Source organism: Bos mutus, chromosome 24 (assembly GCF_027580195.1).
Source record: "Bos mutus isolate GX-2022 chromosome 24, NWIPB_WYAK_1.1, whole genome shotgun sequence".
Classification (NCBI taxonomy): Eukaryota; Metazoa; Chordata; class Mammalia; order Artiodactyla; family Bovidae; genus Bos; species Bos mutus.
The window spans coordinates 53,101,390-53,129,335 of record NC_091640.1 but is presented as its reverse complement, the minus strand read 5'-3'; the positions used below and the strand labels follow the sequence as shown (position 1 = coordinate 53,129,335).

General features: G+C 39.8%; 1 protein-coding gene across 1 annotated transcript in view; it reads right to left on the bottom strand.

Moving 5' to 3' along the window:
- Positions 1-236: 236 nt before the first annotated feature.
- Positions 237-27,946, bottom strand: part of DCC (DCC netrin 1 receptor) — an 877,980-nt gene continuing 850,270 nt past the window's right edge. The window contains exons 28-29 of the mRNA XM_070361809.1: positions 6,136-6,278; positions 237-4,755 (exon numbers count right to left, since the gene is read on the bottom strand). Of these exons, the coding sequence (XP_070217910.1) occupies positions 4,666-4,755; positions 6,136-6,278 (233 nt within the window). The 3' untranslated portion in view covers positions 237-4,665. The remainder of the gene's footprint in view (positions 4,756-6,135; positions 6,279-27,946) is intronic.

Sequence of the window (27,946 nt, the reverse complement as noted above, 5' to 3'; positions counted from 1 at the left end):
ATTCATTTCCAAAGTGGTGCCTCTAAGCTATGGAACACTGCAGCTTTAACAGCCATATCTAGATTCCCAACCAGGTCTCCCTTTGTATCATAAATTATCCAAAAAAGAAGCCACTCTAAATAATAAATTAAATATTACTTATAAAAAGTACACCCCAGACCCACCCCCCCAGCCCCCCACCCCCTCAAACAAGCTGACAATTCACAAAGTTCTGAATTGTCAGGTTTACCCTACAGTAATTAAAAAAACAGCATTTCTCCTCCTCCCTAACCTTCCTTTCTTGCATCTGAGAACACACGTTCAGCACACACTGAGATCCCTTGGCCCATGTATCTGTGTTCGCGACATCTTGTAGAGTTTTGCTGTTGCTCTCCAACCAACAAAAAAATCAGAGCATACAATGTACAGAGGCTCTCTACTGAGAGCAGGAGAAGTCCTTCAGAGAGTGCAGCAGAAATCCAGCAAGGGAACGTTACCCAAGAGCGGCAATGGAGAGCCCAGATACAGTCTTAGTGTGTGCCCTTCCGTCTGATCTCACTGACCTGGAAATACTCAGGCATTTCTTTTCAGAATCAGGACATTTTGGAAGCAGGTATTTCGATAGCAAGTTACACTGACGCATGGGCTAGCACGTGTTTTCGAATGCAGTGGAATAGCATACAAAACATCTATGATTTTTTCCAAAGTCTGACTTAATTGGAAATCAGGTGAAAAGCTTTTCTGTACACTAGGAAAGTGACTTCTGAAAGTTACCAGAGAAATACAAATTATTTTAAGTCAAACGTTGCTTTGAAAATATTTAGAAAGAGATAGTAGGTTTGAGTGTATGACCGACTGCCCTGCTGCTCTGGACTGTTGGGGGTTCTCTCTTGTGTATGTGGGTGATAAACATGTGAAGATATTAACCTCTGGCCTTAGGGATGGTCTGCATTTAGATGAAGTAAATTGGTCCAGGAAGGGAAAGCGACTGCATTCTGCATCTATTTTAAAGTTCTGACAGTTTTGTTTTTGATAAACATGTGTCAAACTAGGGAGTTATTCTATTTTCTTTTTCTCTCTCTCATGAACTAGAAATGGACATTCTAAAATTACAAGGCGTCAATCTGGAACACAGCTTTTTATATAAAAGGTAAGGGGATTGCTTTAGAGGCTTTTTTAGGGGGATGGGGTGGTTAGAATGTCAGTTCAGCAGCCACGTGCGAGACACTCTGTTATGTTTGGAGAAGACCTTCAACTGTTTCTTTAAACAGGGTCAATAGTTGTATCACAAGGGTAACTAGGAAAGAGTAACCATTTTCAAGCACAGACTATGAAGGCTTCCAGAAAGACCTGTACTTAGATTCTTTATGGGAAAGGCCAATGAGTGCCCAACATTATAGTTTCCACATGTCTGGAATGACACACCAGTGCTGGGCCTTCATAGGTCTTACCCAATGCAGGGGGCGGAAACATGTACGCCACTGGGAATGACCCTTATTTTGAAGAGAATAATGTTATACCCAACCCCTCCTAGCCTTCATAAATTCACCTCCTATATCCCTGCCCTCGCTTGATTTTTTTCCAGCTTGTTCAATTGTATGTGCACTTTATAATATTCAAATGTAAAGTTCCATTATTTAAATGCTCTAGAAGCTTATAGCTCTGTTCTACAAAGAGCTGTGACTGGTTTCTTATTGAGACTGAGTCACTAAGAACTATTTAACTTTTGGCTAGAGCATCCTCCAAGTGTTCTGTGCATCTTGAGCTATCTGCATTTTTGTGAGTTTCTCAAATGCAGAACTTCCTAGAGGAAAGTAAATAGCTTTCTTATCAGCATGAAATACCAAAGAAACATACCAAGCTTTTTCAAGAGGCGGCTTATGCCTGACAGTTCAGCAGAGCGGGAGGTTTCGGGGGCAGGGTCTGAGCATGCTCTGCCAAGTTTTATTTTCTTCTTTTTCAGGGAGAAATGACTCCTGGTGGCAGAGCTGCTGGTTGGCTGTCAAGCATCACCCCACGGGAATCAGAGAGATTTATGAGCTTAAAGAGCCCTGTTTGTCATGAACTAGACTCAGAGTAAGAGCAAAACAAAGGTTATCTTACACTATTCACAGATTTCTTCTTGTCAAGAGATCAGGAGACCGGGAAATTAGAAAGTTACCTGTACACTTGGGCAGGCAGTTGTACACACACGTGAACTATCTGAGAGAAGAGGGAGCAGGGTTGTACAGAGTTGCAGTGAAGTCATGTTCAAACCATTGGGCCAATCTCCCAAAAGCCTCTTGTGAGAATGTAAATGGATTCTACCATATATTCCTTGCATGGAGCTAAGACTTATTAGCATTGCCAGTTACTAAGATAGAGCATTGGGTGTGTTTATGAAGACAGTTTCAAGAGCATGCTGAAATCATATACTGTATATTTTCATGTGTTTAAAAAATGTATCTCCTAAGATCAATGACTTTGACTAGAGGAGTTTGAAATGTTGTAAAAATGCTAGTTCTCTTGATTGTGCAGATACAGAATACAGATTGAAGACATGACTAGTCCCTGAAATCTGCAAGATTTACAGCTCATTCCTACCTGGACCCTCAGGATGACTCTCCTTGGATGTCAGATGCCTTCAGAGAATGTTCCGTGTTTGTGAGGATTAGAAAAGAAAAGCCATCCTAGGACCTTGAGAGGGTAAGGTGGGCTAATGAACTGTTTTTTCCCCCTGATGTCATGGATTATTTTTTGTAAGACTCAATATTATGTTATGAAATGCCTTGTTCCAGGTCAGTGGAGTGTTGTTTGCCTAAGTGTTTAGATGTTGAATAAGAGTTATCTGCCCCAGAGGATAACGTCACATAGCTCTTCAGAAGGACTTCATGAAAATGTAAGTAAATTGAACAAGCACTCTTATTGAAGGAATGATTTCACAAATGGACCGGACTTTCTAATGAACCATTTGAACAAGCCCTCTCTTTGACATCAGATTTCCTTCCCGACATAAAACTGTAAAAAAATAATCTGAATTATTACTTCTGTTACAGTGCCATTTTGCTCAAAATATTTCATTCAGGGATTCATATATAATTACCCACCTAATAAAAGGAGCTATTAGGTTGTAAAGATCCTATTCCTTCCATGCTCTTTGAAAATTATGACCTACTCAAGCTTGAAATCAAAGGCAGAGCTGAAAGGAATAATTCAGCTGAACCTCTCTTATTGGGTTTTCAAGTTGCCTAACAGATAAATGTGCAAACGGGCTCCCTTTTGGCGAGTCAGCTGCACGAATGGATTAACTCCAAATTTGCAGCTGCAAATTCAGAAACTAAAAGGGTGCACACACAATGTTTTTAATTTCACCTAGTGGCAAGCTGTAGATAAACACGGCAATAGGAATTTAAGGTTCTAGCTCACAATGAAGATGCAGTTTTTAAAGAGCATCCACCAGATTTAGGGTGATGTGTCAGAAGTGTCAAGCGATGTCTTCCCCCTGTTCCTCTCTGACTCTGGGCAGGTGTGGTACAGAAGGTTTCCTTGACAACAAGCCTGGCGGTCGCCACTCACCAACACTGCCTGCTCTGAGTCAGTGAGGACCCTGTTGGTGGAAGAGACATCACGCAAGAGAAGGTACTGTTTGAAACTGCCTTCCATTTTCCTTCCCTTCCTCGGATGGGATGGGTCTGCCACGTCCACAGAGGGTTTCAGGAAGGTAGATTGGGGCTAGGGGGTTGCATGGAATGTGTGGAGCTGGCCACCTGCCCAGGGCTGGCTGCCAAGGAGGACTCAGGGAGGGATGGGGTGGAGAGGAGAACTCTTCCAGCCAGACTTCTGAGGGAGACGGACTTGGTGAAGTTTGAAATATCATCACAGTGTGGGATGGCACAAAAGCCACCCAGATTGAACAGTGTCCTGTTAGAAGTTTTAAGCTCATAATTACCACGTGTCTGAGAAGATTGCATGTTGTATCATCCTTCAGGGAATGGACTGGTGGTTGGCAGCATGCCCCTCGCTGGAGATTTTTAAATGTTCCTGTTCTCCAGACATCAGTGTTAACCAAGGGTGGATTTACAGATACCTTGCTAACATGGGTGAATTTCACAGCCACTTGCTGATACCCAGCACCTGTGCAAGTGTGACCGCGTTACAGAATGTACACCTTCTGTTTGCTCGCTTACTTTTTTTGTGCTGTCAGAAAAACATCCAATCCTTTGGTGAGAAAGTTCCCATGGGTGCTCTGTACTTTAAATTCGAAAACAAAATAGTGAGCTTGCACTGGTTTGCCGTGGCAGGGTACAGGCTTCAATAATGCACTTGCCTTTTGTAAGACTAGACCCACACATTAGGAGAAACTGACAGGCCTTGATGAAGAGCGTTAAGTATTCGTCATGACAGTGAGGTCACTGCAGTGGCAAAGGCCCAAGAGTATTCTCGCAGCTTCAGCTTTGACATTGCAGTGAAGATGTATCTTTGCTTTTGTTAAGGGACCCCAGAGTCCTCATTTTGAAACTCCTGATGCCCAAGAAGGAAGGACTGCTTCTTCCTTCGGAACTGCTTCAGGATCTTCCAGGAGTGAGTGGTCTTGACGGTTGACCTGTACACTGGTTAGTGTTCTTGGATACAGGTGTGCTGTTCATGGGTAACTGGTAATGCTGCAGAGGTCCCCGAAAATTCAGCTCATCAATTCAGCGATGCGTGTTAAAAGGCCGAGCCTGTGATAGCGTTAAGCTGCTTCATCAGCCCTTCCAAACTTGCCATTTGTTCACTCAGATCATCCTGTTCATACACCTAGAGAGAGAATGAGAGCAAAGGATTAGTGCAGGTGAATGTCGGTGCCTTCCTTTTGTAAGGGGGCCATCTCTGATCATTTCACTGTGCATTCTCATGCATGACACAGTGGCCCATAGCCCAGGGGCTTCACTCAGCATATGATCACTGGATGAAGACACTGGTCATAAAAGAGGCAGTGACGAAGGCCTGTGTGCTATTTCACCAGCTTCATCCCTGTGAGGAGGCTTCAGTGTTGAAAACAAAATCTTGTTTCAAATCAAGTTCTACCAATTACTAGCTATGTGATCTTGGACAAGTTAGTAAACCTCTCTGATGTGTAGTTTTCAGGTATAAAATGATGATGATTATATCTTTTTCAAAGGCTATTCTGAGCATCCTGTGAGTTCAGCACATGGTAGATACTGAGTATGTTAGTTACTTTTCTTGTCCATCAGGCTATAAACAGAATTTACACAAGCAGCTTTCCTTTGTAATACCACATAATCATTTTTTTTGTGGGAACTTGACCTCGTGGTATTAAACAGGTTGCAGATGGTACCTTCCTACAGGAATTTCAGCCTGCCAGTAAATGATCTGGTCATTTACTGTGTTATCTTCAGAGATGAACAAGGATTGAAAAGAGCCACTTTGGCTCAAAAGACTGGCCCTATATATGAAAAGGGAGGTTGCAGTGAGGTGATTAGTTTTGTTACTGCTTTCCCCAAATGATGTCATAGTTGTCTGGGTTGTTTTTCTTGAATAATCTAGATCTCATTGTCCAATACAGCAACCTCAAGTCAAAAGTAGCACCTGGGGTTTTGAAATGTGAATAGCCTAAATTGAGATGTGTTGTACATGTAAAATATACATCATATTCTGAGCACTTAGTACAAAAAAAGTAAATATCTTAATGATAATTTTTTAATATTGCATGTTGAAGTGATAATATCTATATGGGTTAGATAAAAATATATCATTAAAATTAATCTCACCTATTTATTTGCACATCTTTTCACGTGACTCCTAGGAAGTTTTAACCTGTGTGGTTCACATCGTATTTCTATGGGATAGTGATGACAGTGTGTATATAGACACACGTGCGTATTTATATATATGTATATACACACGTGTGTGTGTGTATGTATGTAAAGTCACTCAATATGTTGCTATCAGCTTGTATGTATAAAGATTGCCTTTAAGTATCAATGATTTTTTTCATATAACTAGATCCTTGATGTAATTTTTTTCCATAAAGTTTTTTCTCTTCATATTCAAGTGCAGGAAAACAGAACTAAACCAACAGTAAGAACAGTGAGGGCCTGGGCTTAATGGAGAGGGCTGGATGGCTTAGACTGCTTTGCACAGCACTGCCCCCATGAATTTCAAGGATGGCCTTACGTTGGCTGGATCCTCCGTTGGTTTGTGGCTCTCCTCAGACACTTCAGGGGCTGTTGGCACAGATACAGGAAGCAAAGGAGATCTTGCCTTTCCAGCCAACCCAAGAGAGGCTGTTTTAACATGAGTCTTGGGAAGAGTAGGCCCTAAAATAGAAAACAGAGTGATGAAAGTACTGTGTAAAACATTCTGGAACAATCTCGCAAGTGTGTAAGCCAAATCCAGTGGGTTGGCATTGCCTTTAGGCTATTGTTCATCCTGTTGTCAAGAGATGGGTTCTGACACATGAATGGGCTCATTTTATTTCTCCTGAATGGAAGACAAATCCTGATTAGGCCTCTCCTGATGAAGCTCCACCAGTCATATGTCATTGCGAGTGCATTTCGGATATCCCTGTGAAAGGTTGCGTGGGAACTGTGGAATGTTTGTCATACGGTATAAGTGTCAGGCCGGCTCAGCTGGGGCCGGTCGCAGCTTTGGGCCAGACAGCCCTGTCCTCAACCACCTGTACAAGCCATTCACTGTTTAACAAGTACCAAGGAACACTCACACAGTTGAAAGAGGTGGTTGCTCTGATCTGCAGAGCATTAGATGTTACAGTGCCAAACAGTTCTTTATGGCTAACCTGACTGAATATTTTCTGTTGGAAAAGAAAAAAAAAAGATACGATTCTGTCCTGATCAGTATAGTTTCTCTCAATGAAACACATTCTAATGCTCAAGAAAGTCATTTGAATAACTGCTGAGTTTCTACAAATTACATTTCAGCCTGCTACAAACAATAGCTACCTTTTATTTTAGGGTCTAAAATTTGCCTTATAAATTCTGCTTAACACATAGCAGCAAGTATAATTTTTCCCTATAGTCTAAAATACAAATTTTATAAAGGCGTGTATCAAATCAGCTAGTATACCTCATATACCTAAGGTCTTTTGTCATGTTTAGTATTGGAACCAAGGCCTTAGCATAGAAGGCATTGAAGCTATTACAATGTTTGCCTCAGTTCTCTTCTATAATGAATGATGCTATTCAAGTTCAAATGATCCCAGTGACATACTGTATATTTTGGGGGGGAGGGGAAGTTATTTTGACCATACTTTCAAAAATGTAATCTAGTTAATAAAACTCAAAAGTTATTTTACTATCAGATAAATAGGGGATTTTTGCTTATTAGAAAAGGAAGAATGCAAACCATCTAGGAAGCTAGCAATTTATAAATGCTAAACCCCATCCAGCACACATTTTCTCACACATTTTGGCCTAGCATCTAATTCCTTCATATTTATATTCAATCGCCATTTTTCTTAAACCAAGGCTGAAAAGTCTGCAGTTAGAATCATTTATCACTAGAGGGTGATCTTAAGTTTTTGGTAACTCATATGAGAAGAGATATAGACAGGAGAAGTAAGAATCATCTTATTAAGAAAGGAAATACTAATATTTGTGGAACTCCTACTAAGCTCTAGACTTGTGCTAAAAAGTTTACTTCATTTTAGGCAATAGCATAGTAGGGAAGAATTTGGGACTTACCAACTGAATCTGAATTCAGGTCCTAGAAAGCCTAACTATACATTCTACCTGTGTAATTCCTTGCTCAACTAACCTAATTTCTCTTGCCTGTTTTTTCATCTATAAAATAGAAATAATAATTTGTGAGGACTAATAAGATGATGTATTTAAAGTTGCTGATTTCCTGTAACTCTTTCAAAGAGAGCTAGCTGTTAATAAGATTTAACAGACTTTTGGACTCTGTGGGAGAAGGTGAGGGTGGGATGATTTGAGAGAATAGCATTGAAACATGTATATTACCATATGTGAAATAGATCGCCAGTCCAGGTTCAGTGCATAAGACAGGGAGCTCAGGGTTGGTGCGCTGGGATGACCCTGAGAGATGGGATACTAGGGAGGGAGGTGGGAAGGGGGTTCAGGATGATGGACCACATGTACACCTGTGGCTGATTGGTATCGATGTATGGCGAAAGCCACTACAATATTGTAAAGTAATTAGTCTCCAATTAAAATAAATAAATTGAAAATAAGATTTAATTGTCAAAACAAGCCTGCTAAGTATCCTATCTCCAGTTCATATATGAGGAGGCTAAAGGGAAGAGAAATGAAGTAACTAACCCAAATTCATACATTTCAGAAGGGCAGACAGAGTAAGAATTTTTACCAAGATCTGTCAAACTCCACTGAACACATTAATGTTTTTTTCATTGGCATGTTGATTTAATCCATCCAACTTAAATGAGCTTTTTGAAGAAGCAGTGTAAAAAAAACATGAAAGCTAGTTCAGGACTATAAGTCATTTGAGGGTATAAACTACTTATTGTATTACAGTTTCTTATAGTTAAATTATGTTTGAATTTAAAGAGGAAAACAATGAATTTCGCATTGATTTAAACTACTTTTATTACAGTGTTATTTAAATTTATACAAACATAAAACTTGGCATAACTTTTATAAACTTGTAGCTCTAAGCCTATTCTATAAAACCAAAACATGTTTAAGTTGAATAGCAAAGTACTATACAAATAATACAATTTAAATTAAGATCATCAATTTAATGAGACTGGAGGTCAATGGGCTAGAACAAAATAATCACGTAAATTTTGTACTGACTGCTGTGTCACACAAGTCATTTTGAGTTTGTCTTACACGATCATTTTTTACCATCAGTTTTTTTTTCTGGTTGAACAACTGGCAAACCTTCATTCTCCCAAAGAATGTAATGATACCAGCTGGTCTTCGCTGGATCTGAAGAAATCATTTGTGTAGTAAATCTACCTCTGTATTTTCCCTTTGGCCTCTGACTAGAAACACAGTGTTCCTACAGCCAACTTAGTTGTAAACCTAAATACAAAGGCAGGCACTAAAAGCCCTGTCAGAGTGATGCTATAAAAGTACTCTCCAGCTACTGCAACATGTGCAATTCACATCGATATTGTAGATGACCACACAAGTGAAAGCACAGGGTTTAAAGAGGAGTCTTCATGCAGCGCTGCTGAGCCCTGCGAACGCGTCTATGGAGCTCCCGCTGTGAAGGCCGTTTTCTGAATTGTGTTTACAGTCCCTTCAAGTATGCTCACAATGTTCTGATTAAACCCAAGTGTAGTTTTATTGCCATGGAAAGACGTTCCTCTGAGCACATTCCAAGACCTCCTGGCTCTTCCTTCCTTAATAGAACCAGAGCAGCTACATTTGAACGATTAACACTTTATATGGAAATATTTTTTGTTAAAATTTTTACCTTGATTTTCTTGATGGTATATGGTGAAATCCAATTAGTTTTTGAATTTTAAATTTTAGTTCTTTAAAAATTATAGTTGATTGACAGCGTCGTGCTAGTTTTAGGTATACTACAAAGAGATTCCAGCACACACACATATATATTCTTTTTCAGAGTCTTCTCCATTAGAGGTTATAAGATACCGAATATAGTTCCCTTTGTTGCTGTGCAGTGGGTCCTTGTTTATTTTATATATAGTAATTTATATATATATATATATAAATGCTAATGCCAAACTCAAATTTATCCCTCCCTTCTACCCGTTTCCACTTTGGCAGCCTTAAGTTTGTCTTCTATGTCTGTATATCTGTTTCTGGTTTATAAATGTTTTTAATATCATTTTTCAGATTCCACATGTATCTAAGACTCTGTGGCATTTGCCCTCATTTAGTATGGTAATCTCTAGCTCCATCCATGCTGCAAATGTCACTATTTCATTCCTCTTTATGGCTGAGTAATTATATAGATGCTCTACATCTTCTTCATCCCTTCTGTCGATAGACAGGTTGCTTCCATGGCCTGGCTATTGTGAACAGAGCTTCAGTGAACACTGGGGTGCGTATATCTTTTTGAAGTAGTGTTTTCTCTGGATCTATGCCCAGGAGTGGGACTGCTGGATCATATGGCAACTCAATATTTAAAAATTTTTAAGAAACCTCCATACCGTTGCCCATGGTGGCTGCACCAAGTTACATTTCTACCAATAGTGTAGGTTTCCAGTTTCCCCACACCCTCTCCAGCATTTCTTATTTTTAGTCTTTATGGCCCTGGTGGCTCAGATGGTAAAGAATCTGCCAGCAATGCAGGAGACCTGGGCTCGATCCCTGGGTTGGGAAGATGCCCTGGAGAAGTGAATGGCAACACACTCTGGTATTCTTGCCTGGAAAATTCCATGGACAGAAGAGCCTGGCTGACTAAAGTCCATGGGGTTGCAAAGAGTTGGACATGACTGAGCGACTAACACACACATACGCACACGGCCATTCTGACTGGTCTGAAGTGATATCTCATTGTGGTTTTAATTTGCATTTCTCTGATAATTAGTGATGTTGCACATATTTTCATGTGCCTATTGGCTATCTGTGTGTCTTTTTGGAGAAATGTCTATTTAGATCTCCTGCCCACTTTATGATCAGGTTGTTTGGGGTTCTCTGATATTGAGCTCTATGAACTGTTTGCATATTTTGGAGATGAATCTTTTCTTGGTCACATCATTTGTAAATATTTTCTTCTGTAAGTTGTCTTTTCATTTTATTTCTGGTTTTCCTTGCTGTGCAAAAACTTACAAGTTTCATTAGGCCCTACTTGTTTATATTTGCTTTTATTTCTTTTGGGAGATTGACCTCACAATAAACTGTGGAAAATTCTGAAAGAGATGGGAATACCAGAACACCTGATCTGCCTCTTGAGAAATCTGTATGCAGGTCAGGAAGCAACAGTTAGAACTGGACATGGAACAACAGACTGGTTCCAAATAGGAGAAGGAGTTCGTCAAGGCTGTATATTGTCATCCTGTTTATTTAACTTCTATGCAGAGTACATCATGAGAAATGCTGGACTGGAAGAAACACAAGCTGGAATCAAGATTGCTGGGAGAAATATCAATAACCTCAGATATGCAGATGACACCACCCTTATGGCAGAAAGTGAAGAGGAACTCAAAAGCCTCTTGATGAAAGTGAAAGTGGAGAGTGAAAAAGTTGGCTTAAAGCACAACATTCAGAAAACAAAGATCATGGCATCCAGTCCCACCACTTCATGGGAAATAGATGGGGAAACAGTGGAAACAGTGTCAGACTTTATTTTTCTGGGCTCCAAAATCACTTCAGATGGTGACTGCAGCCATGAAATTAAAAGACGCTTACTCCTTGGAAGGAAAGTTATGACCAACCTAGATAGCATATTCAAAAGCGGAGATACTACTTTGCCAACAAAGGTCCGTCTAGTCAAGGCTATGGTTTTTCCAGTGGTCATGTATGGATGTGAGAGTTGGAGTGTGAAGAAGGCTGAGCGCCCAAGAATTGATGCTTTTGAACTGTGGTGTTGGAGAAGACTCTTGAGAGTCCCTTGGACTGCAAGGAGATCCAACCAGTCCATTCTGAAGGAGATCAGCCCTGGGATTTCTTTGGAAGGAATGATGCTAAAGCTGAAACTCCAGTACTTTGGCCACCTCATGCGAAGAGTTGACTCACTGGAAAAGACTCTGATCCTGGGAGGGATTGGGGGCAGGAGGAGAAGGGGACGACAGAGGATAAGATGGCTGGATGGCATCACTGACTCGATAGACGTGAGTCTGGGTGAACTCCAGGAGTTGGTGATGGACAGGGAGGGCTGGCGTGCTGCGATTCATGGGGTCGCAAAGAGTCGGACACGACTGAGCGACTGATCTGACTGATCTGATCTGATCTAAGAGAATGTTTTGCCTTTGTTCTCATCTAGGGGTTTTTGGGTCATATCTTATATTTAAGTCTTGAAGCTGTTTTGAGTTTTTTGGTATGGAGTGAGGGTGTGGTCCAATAACTTCATTGGTTTCCATGCAGCTGTCCAACGTTCCCAGCACCACTTGCTGAAGAAACTGGCTTTCACCCACTGTATCTTGGCTCCTTTGTCAAAGGTTAATTGACCAAAAGTGTGAGGGTTTATTTACGGGCTCTCTCTTCTGTTTCAGCGATCCATTCATCTGTTTCTGTGCCAGGGCCATGCGATTTTGATTACCGTAACTTTGTAGTGTTGTCTGCAGTCAGGGAGGATTTTGTCCCCTGCTTTGTTCTTTTCCCTTAGGATCACTTTGCAATTCTGGCCTTTAATGATTCCATATAAATTTTAGTATTATATGTTCTAGCTTTGTGGAAAAAAAGTCATGGGTAATTTGATAGAGATCACATTAAATCTGTAGACTGTGTTGGGTAGTCTGGCCATTTTAATAATGTTAGTTCTTCAAACTCAAGAGCATGGAATAGTTTTTCCTTTCCTTTAAATAACCTTCAATTTCTTTTATGAATATTTTATAGTTCTCAGTGTATAAGTCTTTCACCTTGGTCAGGTTTATTCCTAAATATTTTATTTCTCTGATGCAATTTTAAAAGGGATTATAAACAAATTTTTTTCTTTTTATGCTATTTGTTAGTGTAAAGAAATGCAACTGATTTATGTATGTTAATCTTGTATCCTGCTACCTTGCTAAACTTAGTTCTACTTGTTTTTTTGTGTGGAGTTTTTAGGGTTTTCTACATATAGTGTCATGTCATCTGCATATAAGTACAATTTTACTTCTTCCCTTAAAATTTGGATATATTTAATTCTTGTATGATTTCTGTAGCTAGAATTTCAAATACTACATTGAATAGAAGTGGTAAGTGGGCATTCTTGTCTTGTTCCATGTTTTAGCGAGAAAGTGTTCAGGTTTTCACCATTAAGTATTATGTTAACTGTGGGTTTGTTATAAATAGCTTTCATTATGTTGTGATATATCCCTTCCATTTCCACTTTGGTGAGAGTTTTTATCATGAATGGATGCTGAATTTTATCAAATGCTTTTTTCTGCATCTGTTGAGCTGATCACGTGGTTTTTTATCTTTCTTTGTTTTGTGACTGGTGTATCTGATTGATTTTCATATGTTTGCCTTGTGATCCTAGCATGAATCCAGCGTGACTATGATGTATGGTCCATTTTGTGTGTTGTTAAATTCAGTTTGGTAATATTTTATTAGGATTTTTGCATCTATATTGATCAAAGATACTGGCCTGCAATTTTATTTTTTGGTAGTTTCTTTGTCTGGTTTTGGTATCAGGATGATGGTGGCTGCAAAGAATGATTTTGGGAATGTTCCTTTTTCTTCAGACCTTTGGACGAGTTTGAGAGAGACCAGTGTAAGTTCTTTTTTAAATGTTTATTTAGTAGAATTCCCCAGTGAAACCATCTAGGCCTGGGCTTCTGTTTGCATGGAGTTTTTTAAATTATAGGTTGTTTCACTTCTAGTGATCAGTCTGTTCAAATTATTTATTTCTTCTTGATTCAGTTTTAATGGGCTGTATGTTTCTAGAAACTTTTCTGTCTCTTCTAGGTTGTCCAGTTTGGTGGCGTAGAGTTGTTTATAGTATCCCCTAATGATTAATTTTTATTTATATGGTATAACTTTTTATGTCTCCCTTTTCATTTCTTATTTCATTTATTTGGTCTTCTCATTTATTTTTGGTAAGCGTGGCCAAAGGTTTGTCAATTTTGTTTATTCTTTCAACAAAACCAGCTTTCGGTTTCATTAACTTTTCTGTTTTTAAATCTCAAGTTCCTCTCTCATATTTATTATTTCCTTCCTTCTGTCGACTTTAGGTTTTGTGGTTGTTCTAATTCTGTTAGGTGGTAGATCAGGGTTGTTTTTTGAGGAAGCTGTATTTGCTATAAACTTTACCCTTAAGACTGCATTTGCTATATCCCATAGATTTTTGTATGGTTGTGTTTTTATTGTCATTTGTCTTTAAGTATTTGTAAAATTTTCTCTTTGATTTCATCCTTGGCTCATTGGTTTCTTAGTAGCATGTTGTTGGTCTCCATCTATTCTTGTTTCTCATTTCTAATTTCATGCCACAGTGGTCAGAGAAGATGCTTGAAATAATATCCATCCTCTTAAAATCTGTTGAGACTTGTTTTGTGTCCTATGTGGTCTATCCTAGAGAACATTCCATGTGTGTTTGGGAAGACTGTGTTTTCTTTTATGGAGGGATTTACTGTTCTAAGGGCTTCCCCTCATAGCTCAGTTGGTAAAGAATCTGCCTGCAATGCAGGAGACCCTGGTTTGATTCCTGTGTCAAAAGATCCACTGGAGAAGGGATAGGCTACCCACTCCAGTATTCTTGGGCTTTCCTTGTGGCTGAGCTGGTAAAAAATCTGCCTGCAGTGCAGGAGACCTGGGATCGATCCCTGGGTTGGGAAGATGCCCTGGAGAAGGGAAAGGCTACCCACTCCGGTATTCTGGCCTGGAGAATTCCATAGACTATATAGTCCATGGGGTCACAAGAGTCGGTCACAACTGAGTGACTTTCAGTCTCTGTTCTAAACTTCCCGGTTATACACCACTGTTTTGTTGTCCGGGATCTCTGCTGCCTTACAGACTCTCTTCCTGGAGCCCTGTCCATTGATGCCAGGGGGCGTTAAAGTCTCCTGCTTCTATTGTGTTCACATCAGTTTCTCCTTGTGTATCTGCTAGTATTTGTTTTACATATTTAGGTGCTCCAAGACTGGGTGCAGGTATATTGATCCTTTAACAGTATATAATGCCCTTCTTTACCTTTATGGGCTTTGTTTTTAAGGTCCCCGTTGTCCCATATGAGTCTTCCTACTCCTGGTTTCTTGTCATTTCTATTTGAATGAAATGTCTTTTTCCCTCCCTCACTTTCCATATAGGTATGTCCTTCACCTTCAAAGTGGGGCTCTTGTAGGCAGCATATTGTAGGTTCTTGTTTTATTGTCCAGTCTTCCCTTCTGTATCTTTTGATTGCGGCATTTAAAGTAATTATTCATGGGTATGTATTTGTTGCCACTTTAAATCTTGTTTACCAAAGATTTAAAGTCCATACGGTTGCACTAAGCTGGACATGATAGAAATGAATTAGCATGCACGTTTGTAGTTAAAATCACTTCCACAATTTTTTTAAAAAAATTTCTTTTAAAATATATGTATTGGCTTTAAGGGATCTACAATCCTTTTATACGTTTTACTTTTCCTATTGCAATCTTCCCCTTCCTTATAGACTCTTGCTGCTTTTCTATTTAGAGAGAATACCTTTCACTATTTTATTTTTTATTTTATAACCAATATTGTATTGGTTATTGCCATATATCAACATGAATCCGCCACAGGTATACACGTGTTCCCCATCCTGAACCCTCCTCCCTCCCCATACCATCCCTCTATGCTCAGTATTGATGTATTCTTTGGTTTTTGCTTGTCTGAGAAATTTTCTCTCTCTTCTTCCTTTTATTCTAAATGTTAATCTTGCTGGGTAAGTATTTTAGGTTGCAGGTTTTTCCCATTCAGGACTTTGAGTATATCTAGCCACTTCTTTCTGGCCTATAAACTTTGTATAGATAAATTAGATGATATATTTATGGGGGGGGGGCTTCACCTGTAATTTGTTTTTCTCTCACTGCCTTTAGGATTCTTGCTTTAACTTTTTCCATTTTAATTATATGTCTTAGTGTGGGTCTCTCTTCAAGCTCATCTTATTTTGAACCCTCTGTTCTTTCTGTAACTGGGCATCTTTTTTCCTTCTTTAAGGTCTGGGAAATTTTCAGCCATAATTTCTTTAAATACATTTTGATCTCATTTCCTCCTGCAATCCCTACTTATGGATAGATTGGCACCCTTTATATTGTCCCATAGATCTCTCTTTCATTGCTTTTTATTTGTCTTTCTGTCTGCTGCTGTGATTGTATAATTCGTTATTCTGTCTTCAAAATCACTTATTCATTCTTCTGCATTATTTAGTTTGGTACTTTTTGCCTGTAACTTGGTTTTCACGTCAGTAATTGACTTGTCTAATTTTGAATGGCTCATTATGGTTTCTAGATCCTTGTTACAGTGATCTGCATTTCTGTTGATAGTCCTTCTTAATTCCTTCAGTATTTTTATTACCTCCTTTTTGAACTCAGAGTCTGGTAGACTGCTGCTGCTAAGTCGCTTCAGTTGTGTCCGACTCTGTGTGACCCCAGAGACAGCAGCCCACGAGGCTCCCCGTCCCTGGGATTCTCCAGGCAAGAACACTGGAGTGGGTTGCCATTCCCTTTTCCAATGCATGAAAGTGAAAAGTGAAAGTGAAGTCGCTCAGTCGTGTCCAACTCTTAGCGACCCTGTGGACTGTGGCCCACCAGGCTCCTCCGTCCATGGGATTTTCCAGGCAAGAGTGCTGGAGTGGGGTGCCATTGCCTTCTCCCTGGTAGACTGGAGAGGTCTATTTCATATTTTAAAACGGGGGATTTGTCTTGTGTGGGTTTTTTTTTAATTGGAATGGTTCCTCTGCTTTTTCATTTCATATTTCTCTGATTCTGTTGATTTAGGATAAACAGTTTTCTACTGTGGTTTTGAAGGGCTGTTTTTATATGGGAGTGCCCTTGTATAGCCTGAGTCCAATATTTTTGGCTCAAGAGGGCTGTTTTTGGTATGGATGCTTGCCATTTCTTTCCTTAGGTTGTGCTGGCCCTGGATAAAGTGTGTGTTGCTGTGACCAGAGCCTTCAGCGGATGTGGGGTGAGGCCTTCTCTTTGCTCTGTGGTTGTCACAGCACTTTCAGTGGCAGGGTCTGCTCCCCAGTTGTTGGAATAGAAGCCCACAGGCCCAAGTTTAACCAGTGGTATCAGTAGTAGGACTAGAGCACTCCACTGGGAAGGAGGTGTGTATTCCTTCCCGGGAACTGTCCAAGGACATGTACTCTGTGACATCGCCTGCCACCTAGTGCGGGCACCCACAGAGTACACTGTTGCTGACACCATCCTTGGATCAACCTCCGCCTGGGGAGCAACAGTAAGTAATCAGCTCGGATGTCCCCCCAAGCACTGTGCTCACAGAGCTGCCAGTGTGAGTTTGCTGGCATAGTGCACCAGCACCCATTGTGGGATTACCAGGAATCGCTCGGTAGTCATTCAGCGATGGCAACCTACCTGTGCTTGCATGTTTCCAGAGCTTGTGGCAGTGGAGTAGCGCCCACTGTGAGCACACTGAAGTGAGGCTGCTGCGCCCACTGTGAGCACACTGAAGTGAGGCTGCTGCGATGGGCCCACAAACCTCCCACTGGGCACGTGTTGACGATGCGGCTCTTACGGAGGATGCAGCCTCCATCCTACTGCATTCCAGTTGTGGCCTAGACCACACTCCAGGCCCTTCAGGCTGCCTCTCTGCAGCCAAACCAAGTCCTTTCCCTGGGTCTGGCTACTCAAGTCTGAGTTTCAGAACCCAGGCACTGGGCACCCAGCAGACATGTGTCTGGGGCTGGGGAGTCAGTGAGGTGGCAAGGACCTTCTGTGCTACTGCCCTTTCCTCTGATTCTCCCAATCTGTCCCAGCTGACTTCCCAGCCAGAGAAGAAGATTCCTAGCATGAGGGAATGTTTCCCGTTTCAGTAACTCCCTGCCAGGTATGGGGTCCCATTTCTTTTTTCCCCACTTCATCCTATCCAGTTACATGGTCATCTCTTTCTTGTAGCTTTGGTTGTATGAGATCTTCTGCCAACATTCAGTAAGTATTCTGTTAGAATTGTTCCAAATATAGATATATTTCTGAAGGATTTGTAGGAAGAGGTGAGCTCCACATCCTAGTCTCCCATATTGATCTCTGCCTAAATTTCAGTTTTTAAGTAATTATTTTGAAAAGTTTACATTTTAACCCTTAACACATGCAACATGAATTAACACAAATCAATTCACTTTAGCATAGAGATATATACAAAGAGAGTTACACACAAAAGAAGTAAATAGTATAGGTTTAGCCTAGTATGCAGAAAATTGAATCAAGCCTGTCCCTATTGTATACTGGGAAATATATTTAAGAATAAAAATTATTTAACTACTTTTTTGGTAGTTTTACACAGAGAAATTATAGTTCTCACTATTAAAATACATTCTAATGGAGTATTTTCTGCCAGGGATTCTAATGATTTGGGCAGGTCTACGCAGAGAGTCGGACATGACTGAGCGACTGAACTGAACGATGTATTATAGTGCATCTGAAGCATTAGTATTATTATAATAAGATGCAGACATGCCTAAAGAGTACCATAGCTCAAACTCATTAGAAGATAATTATAATAATTGATTATCTCTAGTGTCCAGGCAACAGTTTTACACCTGCTGAGTGTTGAATAACAGGCAAGACACTGTGCATTTTACAAAAGGAATCAAAGACATTGCCTAGTGTTTAAACCTCATATGACACTCTTTTCTCAAGCAATATTCACAGATGCAAAGAAGTTTAGAACGCTGGAACCTCGACGGCCCCTTGGAGTTCAACTAGTGCCCTTCCCATTATTTTGCTGAAGATAACACTGAGGTCCCTGAAGATCAAGAGGTCAAGGTAGAATCTAATTTCAATAACATTCCAGTACAAGAGAAGAATTTAAAGGGTCTCTAGAGTTCAGTATTAGCACTTTATCTGGCATATTATATGGCCTAATTTTTTTCTTTTTCCTGAATGGGGAATTAAAGAGTATGAGAAAAATTTTCCAGGAGAGATTTATCAACAGCCAATAAGACAACTTTGGTCTTAAGAGTGCCCTTTAGTAAAGCGGAACAAATGTTTAAAGCAAAGATTTCCATGAATAGATTTCCATGGATAGCGGACACACTTGCTTTTGGATGTGCATTAACTCTGTCCCTGTGCTATATACACTTGTATTTGGGTAGATTCAGTATTTTATACTCTGAATCTCAAATGTTTTGGCTCGGAAACTTTTCTTCCCCTATTCCCTCACTGTGTATTCCTGGCTCTTGATTTTCTAGTCTGCATCTTTATTCTTCTGAAGAACTATGAGGCATGCCTTTATCGCTTCATGCTTGAGACCTTACCTGTGGCTCTTCCAAAGGCTTCATTCTGAATCTATTTTCTATACCACTTAAACCAAGCAAACTTCTTCCTATAAAACAAGCAGTCTTGTGGCACAGACAGTGATGGAGTAGTGGCACCTGGCGTTTGGATTAGTAGGTGATGTCTGAGAGCTCAGTCCAATCTGAACAGGACTCTAGGAACCATCTTGCAGCCTCTCACCTGCTGATGGACTGTGGGTGTTGCTCGGTGATTTATCCTAAGTCCATTCATCCTCATTTCCTTCTGTATTTTCAACATAGTCATTTAAACTGCAGATGGGCTTTGTCACACTTCCTCTGTTGCTATCTGCGTTTTGGTACACTGTGCTTATACACCAGTTTAAAAGCCAACTATGTTCTTGCAGTCTTGCCTGATCCCCCATCTTTCAGTACTCTTTCTATATGATGAGTTATTTTAAGGCATGATAGCCTTTGCCTTGCCTGATGGTGTTCTGACACACTAGAAGACAATCATACCCTCCCAGAGAACTAGAGAAAACAGTAGCAATTAGAAAAAGCATTTACTTCAGGGTATTAAACTCCTGTTCTGCAGTGTCAAGAAATGATAGGATTTTTGACAGATTTTCCTATTGTAGATCTAGGGAGAAGACTTTGCTTCATATTTACTTATTCACTTTGGAGAACTGCAATTATGCTCATAATTAGTTTAACATAAATTTAATAACATTTCTCTTAATTTCAGTGAAGTTTTTCTGAGTCTTATCAGAGTAATATATCGAAGGAAAAGAAAATGGGCCAGCAGCCAAGAGGTCGGATAGAAAGACCCAGAGCTCACCTCCTCTCATGAGCACACCAAAGTCACAACTATCTGCAGGACAACCACTGATGAAAAAGAACCTCCCAGAAAAGATTTTTCACAACTGGACATAAAGGAAGAACCACAGTGAGACAGGTAGGACGGGTAGAGTCATGATATAATCAAACCCCATACCCTCGGGCAGGCAACCCACACACTGGAGAACAGTGCTGTAGAGGTTCTCCCACAACAGTGAGAATTCCAAGCCGCTGGTTGGGCTCCCCAGCCTGGAAGTCCTGTATCAAGAAGATAAGCGCCCAAAGCATGTGACTTTGAAGGCCAGGGGAAATAGAGACTTCACTCTTACAGGGCACATGCAAAATCTGACACATACCAGAACCCAGGGCAAAGCAGTGGCTTTCATAGGAGCCTGGGCCAGACCTACCTACTGGTCTTGGAAAGCCTCCTGGGGAGGTGGCTGCCACTCACCCTGGATACGTGATACTGGTAACAGCCATATTTGGGGAAATTCTATGATGTGAACACTGCTCCTGGCATCTTGGCTCATCGGCCCCAAGACTTAGCACCATCCAAAAGCTGAAGATGCCAGTGCTGAGAAATTTCATGCCAAACAACTAACAGGCTGGGGACACAGCCCCACTCACCAGCAGACTGCTACTGCTGCTAAGTCGCTTCAGTCGTGCCCGACTCTTAGCGACCCCATGGACAGCAGCCTACCAGGCTCCTCCGTCCACGAGATTTTCCAGGCAAGAGTACCGGAGTGGGGTGACATCACAGACAGAATGTCTAAAATCTTCCTGAGCCCTCAGCCATCTCTGGACAAGCCCTAGACATGACTCTGGACAACAGAGGGCCAAGACCCAGCTCTTCTCTCTGTGGGCAGGCACCAGGTCTGCCCTCCAGAAAGCCTGCACTAGCTTCTAGACATGCTCCATCAGACCTACCCTGAAAACTATGATCCTGTGGATCCAGGCCAACGCAAGCTGAAAAATCCCCAAGTGTGGAAAAAGAAAGAGTCACCCAAGTCCAAGAAGCACAAAGTCCCACATAGCAACTTTCGTGTGTAACTCAGAGGAACACACCAAGACATACTACTTTAAATGACAAAAAGAGACTATTAAAGGCAGCAAATGGAAAGCAAAAACCTGCAACCAAGAGTCCAGCACCACTAAGCCAACTTTACAACAAATTGTAAAGGAACTTCTCTAGGTGAAAAAAGAAAAGCCCACAACTAGAAATAAGAAAATTATGAAACAGAAAAGCTCACTGGTAAAGACAGGAAATCATCCACATACAAAGTTACTAGGGAGATTAAAAGACAAAGATAGCATCTATATCCACAATAAGAGGTTAAGGGATACATAAAACAATTTGAAGTAAAATATGATATCAAAAATTAATTATCAGGAAGGAGAACACCTAAGCAGGGTTTTTAAAATACATTTGAAATGAAGGGATCAAGCAAATACACTTATACACGTACATTGTTGTTGTTTAGCCAGTAAGTCATGTCTGTAGCCCACCCCATGGGCTTTGTGACCCCATGGACTGTAGCCCACCGGGCTCCTCTGTCCATGGGATTCTCCAGGCAAGAATACTGGAGTGGGTTGCCATTTCCTCCTCCAGGGGATCTTCCCGACCCAGGGATCAAACCACACCTCCTGTATTGCAGGCAGATTCTTTACTGTTGAGCCACCAGGGAAGACCACACGCATAATACACATATATACATACACACATTGTTGTTAAGTAGCTAAATCATGTACCACTCTTTGTGATCCCATGGACTGTAGCACATATATATGTATTTATATCTACACATAGACTGCTACACAAAATCCTCATAGTAAGCACAAACCAAAAATTTAGAACTACATGCAAAATGGAATCCAAACACAATGCTAAAGATAGTCATATAATCGAGGGCAAAATAAGAAAGGGAATAAAAAAGACCTACAAAAACAAATCCGAAATAACAAAATGGCAATAAGAACATACATATTGATAGTTACCTTAAATGGTCTGAATGTTCCAAACAAAAGACATAGACTGGCTAAATGGATATGAAAACAAGACCCATATATATGCTGCCTACAAGACACTCACTTCAGATCCAGGGACATATTCATACTGCGGGGATGGAAAAGGGTATTCCACACGAATGGAAATCAGAAGAAAAAGTAGCGATATTTATATCAGACAAAATAGATTTTAAAGACTGCTACAAGAGACAAAAATATACACTACATAATAATCAAGGAATCAGTATAAGAAGGTGATATAACAGTTGTAAATATATGTATACCCAATACATGAGCACCAAAATATATGAGGCAAATATTAATAGACAGAAGATTAATAGTAACAATAATAGGAGACTTTAATATCATATCAATGGGCAGATTGATCATCCACACAGGAAAACAACATGTAAACACAGTTGAACACATTAAACCAAATGGGCTTAACTAATATTTATAGAACATTCCATCCAAAAGCTAAAGAATACACATTATTCAGGATAAATCACATGCCAGGATATAAAACAAACCTCAGTAAATTTAACAAAGTTGAATTGTTCTATCAAATGTCTTTTCTAACTATAATAAGACTAGGAATTAACTACAAGGAAAAATGCCAAAAATACAAACATGTGGAGGCTAAAATAATATGCTACTAGACAACCCATGGACCACTGAAGAAATCAAAGAGGAAATGAAAATGACGAGAGAAATGAAAACAACAATCCAAAACCTACGAAATGCAGCAAAAGCAGTTCTCAGAGGGAAGTTTATACTGATACAGAATACCTCAGGAAACAAGTCTCATATAAACAACCTAACCTGACACCTAAAGAACTAGGTAAAGAACAAACAAAGTCCAAAGTTAGTAGAGGAAAATAAGTCATAAAAATCAGAGCAGAGATAGATGAAATAGGCTTTAAAACACAGTAGGCCAAAAAATCAATGAAAATAATGAGTTGGTTCTTTGGAAGAATAAACTTGATAAATTAGACATATCAAGAGAAAAGGGAGATAACCCAAGTCAATAAAATTGGAAATGAAAAAAAGTTGCAACTAACACCACAGAAATACAAACGATCTTAAGAAACTAACAGAAACAACTGCTGCTGCTGCTAAGTTGCTTCATTCGTGTCCGACTCTGTGCAACCCCACAGACGGCAGCCCACCAGGCTCCCCCATCCCTGGGATTCTCCAGGCAAGAACACTGGAGTGGGTTGCCATTTCCTTCTCCAGTGCATGAAAGTGAAAAGTGAAAGTGAAGTCGCTCAGTCGTGTCCAACTCTTAGTGACACCATGGACTGTAGCCTATCAGGCTCCTCCATCCATGGGATTCTCCGGGCAAGAGTACTGGAGTGGGCTGCCATTGCCCTCTCCGCAGAAACAACTAAATGCCAATAAAATGAACAAATTCTTATAAAGGTACAATCTTGCAAGACTGAATGAGGAAGAAATAGAAAATATGAACAGAGCAAATATAAGTACTAAAATCCTATTAGTAATTAAAAACTCCCGATAAACTGAAGTCCAAGACCGGATGGCTTCACAGGTGAACTCTACCAAACATTTAGGTAAGAGTTATCACATCCTTCTGAAACTATTTCAAAAAATTACAGAGGAAGCAATACTTATGAACTTTTTCTATAAGACTAGCATCACTATGGGAGAAGGTGATGGCACCCCACCCCAATACTCTTGCCTGGAAAATCCCATGGATGGAGGAGCCTGGTGGGCTGCAGTCCATGGGGTCGCAAAGAGTCAGACACGACTGAGTGGCTTCACTTTCACTTTCATGCATTGGAGAAGGAAATGGCAACCCACTCCAGTGTTCTTACCTGGAGAATCCCAGGGACAGGGGAGCCTGGTGGGCTGCCGTCTATGGGGTCGCACAGAGTCGGACACAAGTGAAGCGACTTAGGAGCAGCATCACTATGATACCAAAACCAGGAAATATATCACAAAAAAGAAAGTTATAGACCAGTATCACTGATGAACACAGATGCAAAAACCCTCAATAAAATATTAGAATTGAACAATATATTGTGCCGGCCAAAAAGTTCATTTGGGCCCTTCCTCTTCTACCAAAAGACTCATACACCGTGATCAAAGTGGGATTTATCTCAGGAATGCAATGATCTTCCAATACCTGTAAATCAGTGTGATACACTGCATTAACAAATTGAAGAATAAAAATCATGTGATCATCTCAGCAGATGTAGAAAAAGCTTTTGCAAAAAGTTCAACATCCCTTTATAATAAACTCTCCAGAAAAAAGAGCACAGAGGGAGCAGAATGTCCATAATAAAGATCATACATGGCAAACACATAGCTAAAATCATACTCAATATTGAAACACTGAAAGTATTTCCTCTGTGATCAAGGACAACAAGGATGCCCATTTTTGCCATTTGTATTCAATGTAGTTTTGGAGGTCCAAGCACAGCAATCAGAGAGTACAAAGAAATAAAAGGAACCCAAGTTGCAAACCAAGATGTAAAACCATCACTGTTTGGAGATGACATGGTACTGTACATAGACAATCCTAAAGATATCACCAAAAAACTACTAGAGCTCATCCATGAATTCAGTAAACTTGCAGGATACAAAATTAGTGTGCAAACATCTGTTGCATTTCTATACACTAACAATGAAGTACCAGAAATAGAAATAAAAGAAATAGTGACACTTAATATTGCATTTAAAAGAGTAAAATACCGAGGAGTAAACCTACCTGAGAATGCTCAAAACCTGTGCTCTGAAAACTGTAAGACTTTGATGAGAAAGAAATTGAAGACAACACAATCAGGTGAAAAGATATATTGTTTTCTTGGATTAGAAGAATCAAAACTATTAAATGACCATTTTACCTACAGCAGTCTGCAGAGTCAATACAATCCCTATCAAATTACCAAAAGTATTTTTCACAAAAATGGAACAAATAATTTTGAAATTTGTATGGAAACACAAAAGACTCTGAATGGCCAGAACAATTTTGAGAAAGAAGAATAGTGCTGGAGGAATTATATTTCTGACTTCAGACTATATTAAAAAGCCACAGTCATCAAAACAGTATGGTACTGGCATGAGCGTGTGTGCGCGCAGACACACACACACACACACACACACACACACACACACACAAAAACAGACACAGAGACACAGATCAATGGGACAGGACAGACAGCCTGGAAACAAAGCCACTCACTTATGGTCAATTAATCTACAACAAAATAGGCAAGAATATACAATGGAGAAAATACAGTCTCTTCAATAAGTGGTTTTAGGAGAACAGGACAGCTACATGTAAAAGAATGAAATTAGACATTCTCTAACACCACATACAAAAGTAAACTCAGACTGGATTAAATACCTAAATGTACAACTATATACCATAGAGCTCCTAGAGGAAAACATAAGCAGAACACTCTTTGACCTAAATCCATATTTTATATCTCCTAAATCAAATGATATAAAAGCAAAAATAAACAAATGGGACCTAATCAAACTTACAAGCTTTTGCCCAGCAAAGGAAACCATCCACAAAATGAAAAGGCAAGGTACCGAATGGCAGAAAATATTTGTAAGTGATATGACCAATAATAGATCAATATCCAACATATACAAACAGTTTTTAAAACTCAACATCACAAAAGCAACTTGATTAAAAAATGGTCAATAAAACTCAATAGACATTTTTTCCAAAAAGGATATGCAGATGGCTACAACCATGTGAAAAGTCGCTTGACATTGCTAATAATCAGTGAAATGCAGTCAAAACCACAATAAAATGACATCTCAAACTTGTCGGAATGGCTATCATCAAAAATAATACAAATAACAAATGTTGGTGAGGACATGGAGGAAAGGGAACTCTTGTACTCTGGGGTGGGTATGTAAGGTGGTGCAGCCACTGTGGAAAACAGTATGAGAGGTTCCTCAAAAAACTAAAAATTGAACCACTGTATAACCCAGGAATTCCATTACATTTCTGGGTATATATATCAGAAAAAAAAACTAATTCAAAAAGAAGTGTACACCCCAGTGTTCATAGGGGCATTATTTACAATTGCCAAGGAAGTCATCCACAGATGAATGGATGAAGATACACACACACACACACACACACACACACATTACTACTCAGCCATAAACAAGAATAAAATTTGCAGCCACACGGATAAACTTGGAGGGCAATATGCTAAGTGAAATAAATTGTAGACAAATACTGTTTGACATCACTTATATATGGAATATAAAAATGTCACCACACTAGTGAGTACAACAGAAAAGAAGCAGACTCAGAGACACAATGTTTTACCAGAGGGGAGAGGTGGGGAGGGGCAGTATAGGGTGGAGGTATGGGAGCTACAATCCACTGGGCATAAGACAGGCTCAAGGATGTATTTTACAATATGCGGAATATTGCCAATATTCTCTAATAACTGTAAATGGAAAGTAACCTTTAAATATTGTATAAAAATTTTATAAATTTTTTGAAAAATAATAATAAAGAAAAATCAAAGAACTCTCTTCATGGCTCCCAGATGCTAATTTCATATAATTTTAGCCTGGCAGTCAAGATGCTCTGTGATCACTCCCCAAAATGAAGAATGCTTTTGAGAATGTGATAAAGAAAACCCATGTTCATTTCGGAGCTGAAGGTGAGCAAAACTGAGGAGGGAGAACAGGACAAAAGGTTTCTGATTTCCTGTATTATTTTTCCCCTGTGATAGTAAAATGTGTGTTAACTACACAAGGAATTCCAAGCACAGAATGAGTGCTCAAGTACATACCCAAATACCGAGGGAGAATCCCAGCCTGGGGCTTAGGAGAGCCATTCTTTGTAGTTTTGTGACTTTTACCCCATAGCCTAATTTCTTTGGTCTTGGTCATTTTAATTTCTATAAAGGTTAAACAATTTTATCTTTTAGCTATTAGCTGTAAAAATTATATGAGAAAATATTCTGTGAAGTGAAAGTGTTAGTCACTCAGTCATGTCTGACTCTCTGCAACCCCATGGGCTTAGCCCACCAGGCTTCTCTGTTCATGGAATTCTCCAGGCAGGAATATAGGAGTGGGTAGCTATTCCCTCTCCAGGGCATCTTCCCCACCCAGGGATCGAATCCAGGTCTCCTGTGTTGCAGGCAGATTCTTTACTGTCTGAACCACCAGGGAAGCTATTCTACCTATTACTTAACTTTACTAAGTATTATAAGTATTCTACCTATATATTTCATTTTTTGGGATGTTTTGGCTATTAAGATTTAGGAAGTGTAGCTAATTCTCTGGTAAAAATGAATCTAAAGAAATATCTAGCAAGTGAATCATTAACTCATGAGTTATGATAATTGGATTTTAAATTGGTTCTCTCTATAGAAAAATGTTCTATCATTTTCTCTTAAAGTTATTAATGAAAAACCGTAACAATAATTATGGTTGTTTTGCTTTTTTATTTCAGACTAACATCAGACAGTTCAACCTAAAATAAGCAATATCAAATTACTATGTGTTTAAATGATCCATGATTAATTGAAAAATTAAAATTTACAGATGCTTAGTCTGCAATAGCTGTAGTTTTCCCTCCTCCCCAGGGTGCCTGTTGGAGAAGTGTTTCAGGCGACCCTTAGGTGAAACACATGATGCTGATATGATAAATAAATGAATTTACACTGATACACAGCTAATTAAGTGAGCACAGCTTTGGTTTTAATACTGGTCTCCCCAGAGCGACCCAGTGAGTCGGGGGAAATGTGAAGGATGCTGGTGTTTTGAGATGGGCCTGCACATCAGGTGGAGATGAGCCGCCTCAGCAGGAATTTACTGTTTTAAGTTTTATTTTCACAGTGCAGTTATTAAACATTTCATTTGCTCATAAGGTACATAATGTATGACTGCCAGGTGCAGACTCCTGTTAGCACCTCCCTGCAGAGGGCTCTCCTGGGTAAAACAGTTCTTGGTGAGAAACATTAGACTAAGCTGCAGCAGGAGTGAACTGTACAGACTCAGCTGGGTCAAATCAGAGGCTGATGCGCAGCATGATTCTGATTTCAATATTAATTTTTACATCCTTATTTACATTCTCCTATTTCCTATCTCATTTTCCACTCCTTCACCCTTACGAGTAAGGTTAAAATGGGTAGCTTTGCAGAGGCCTGAG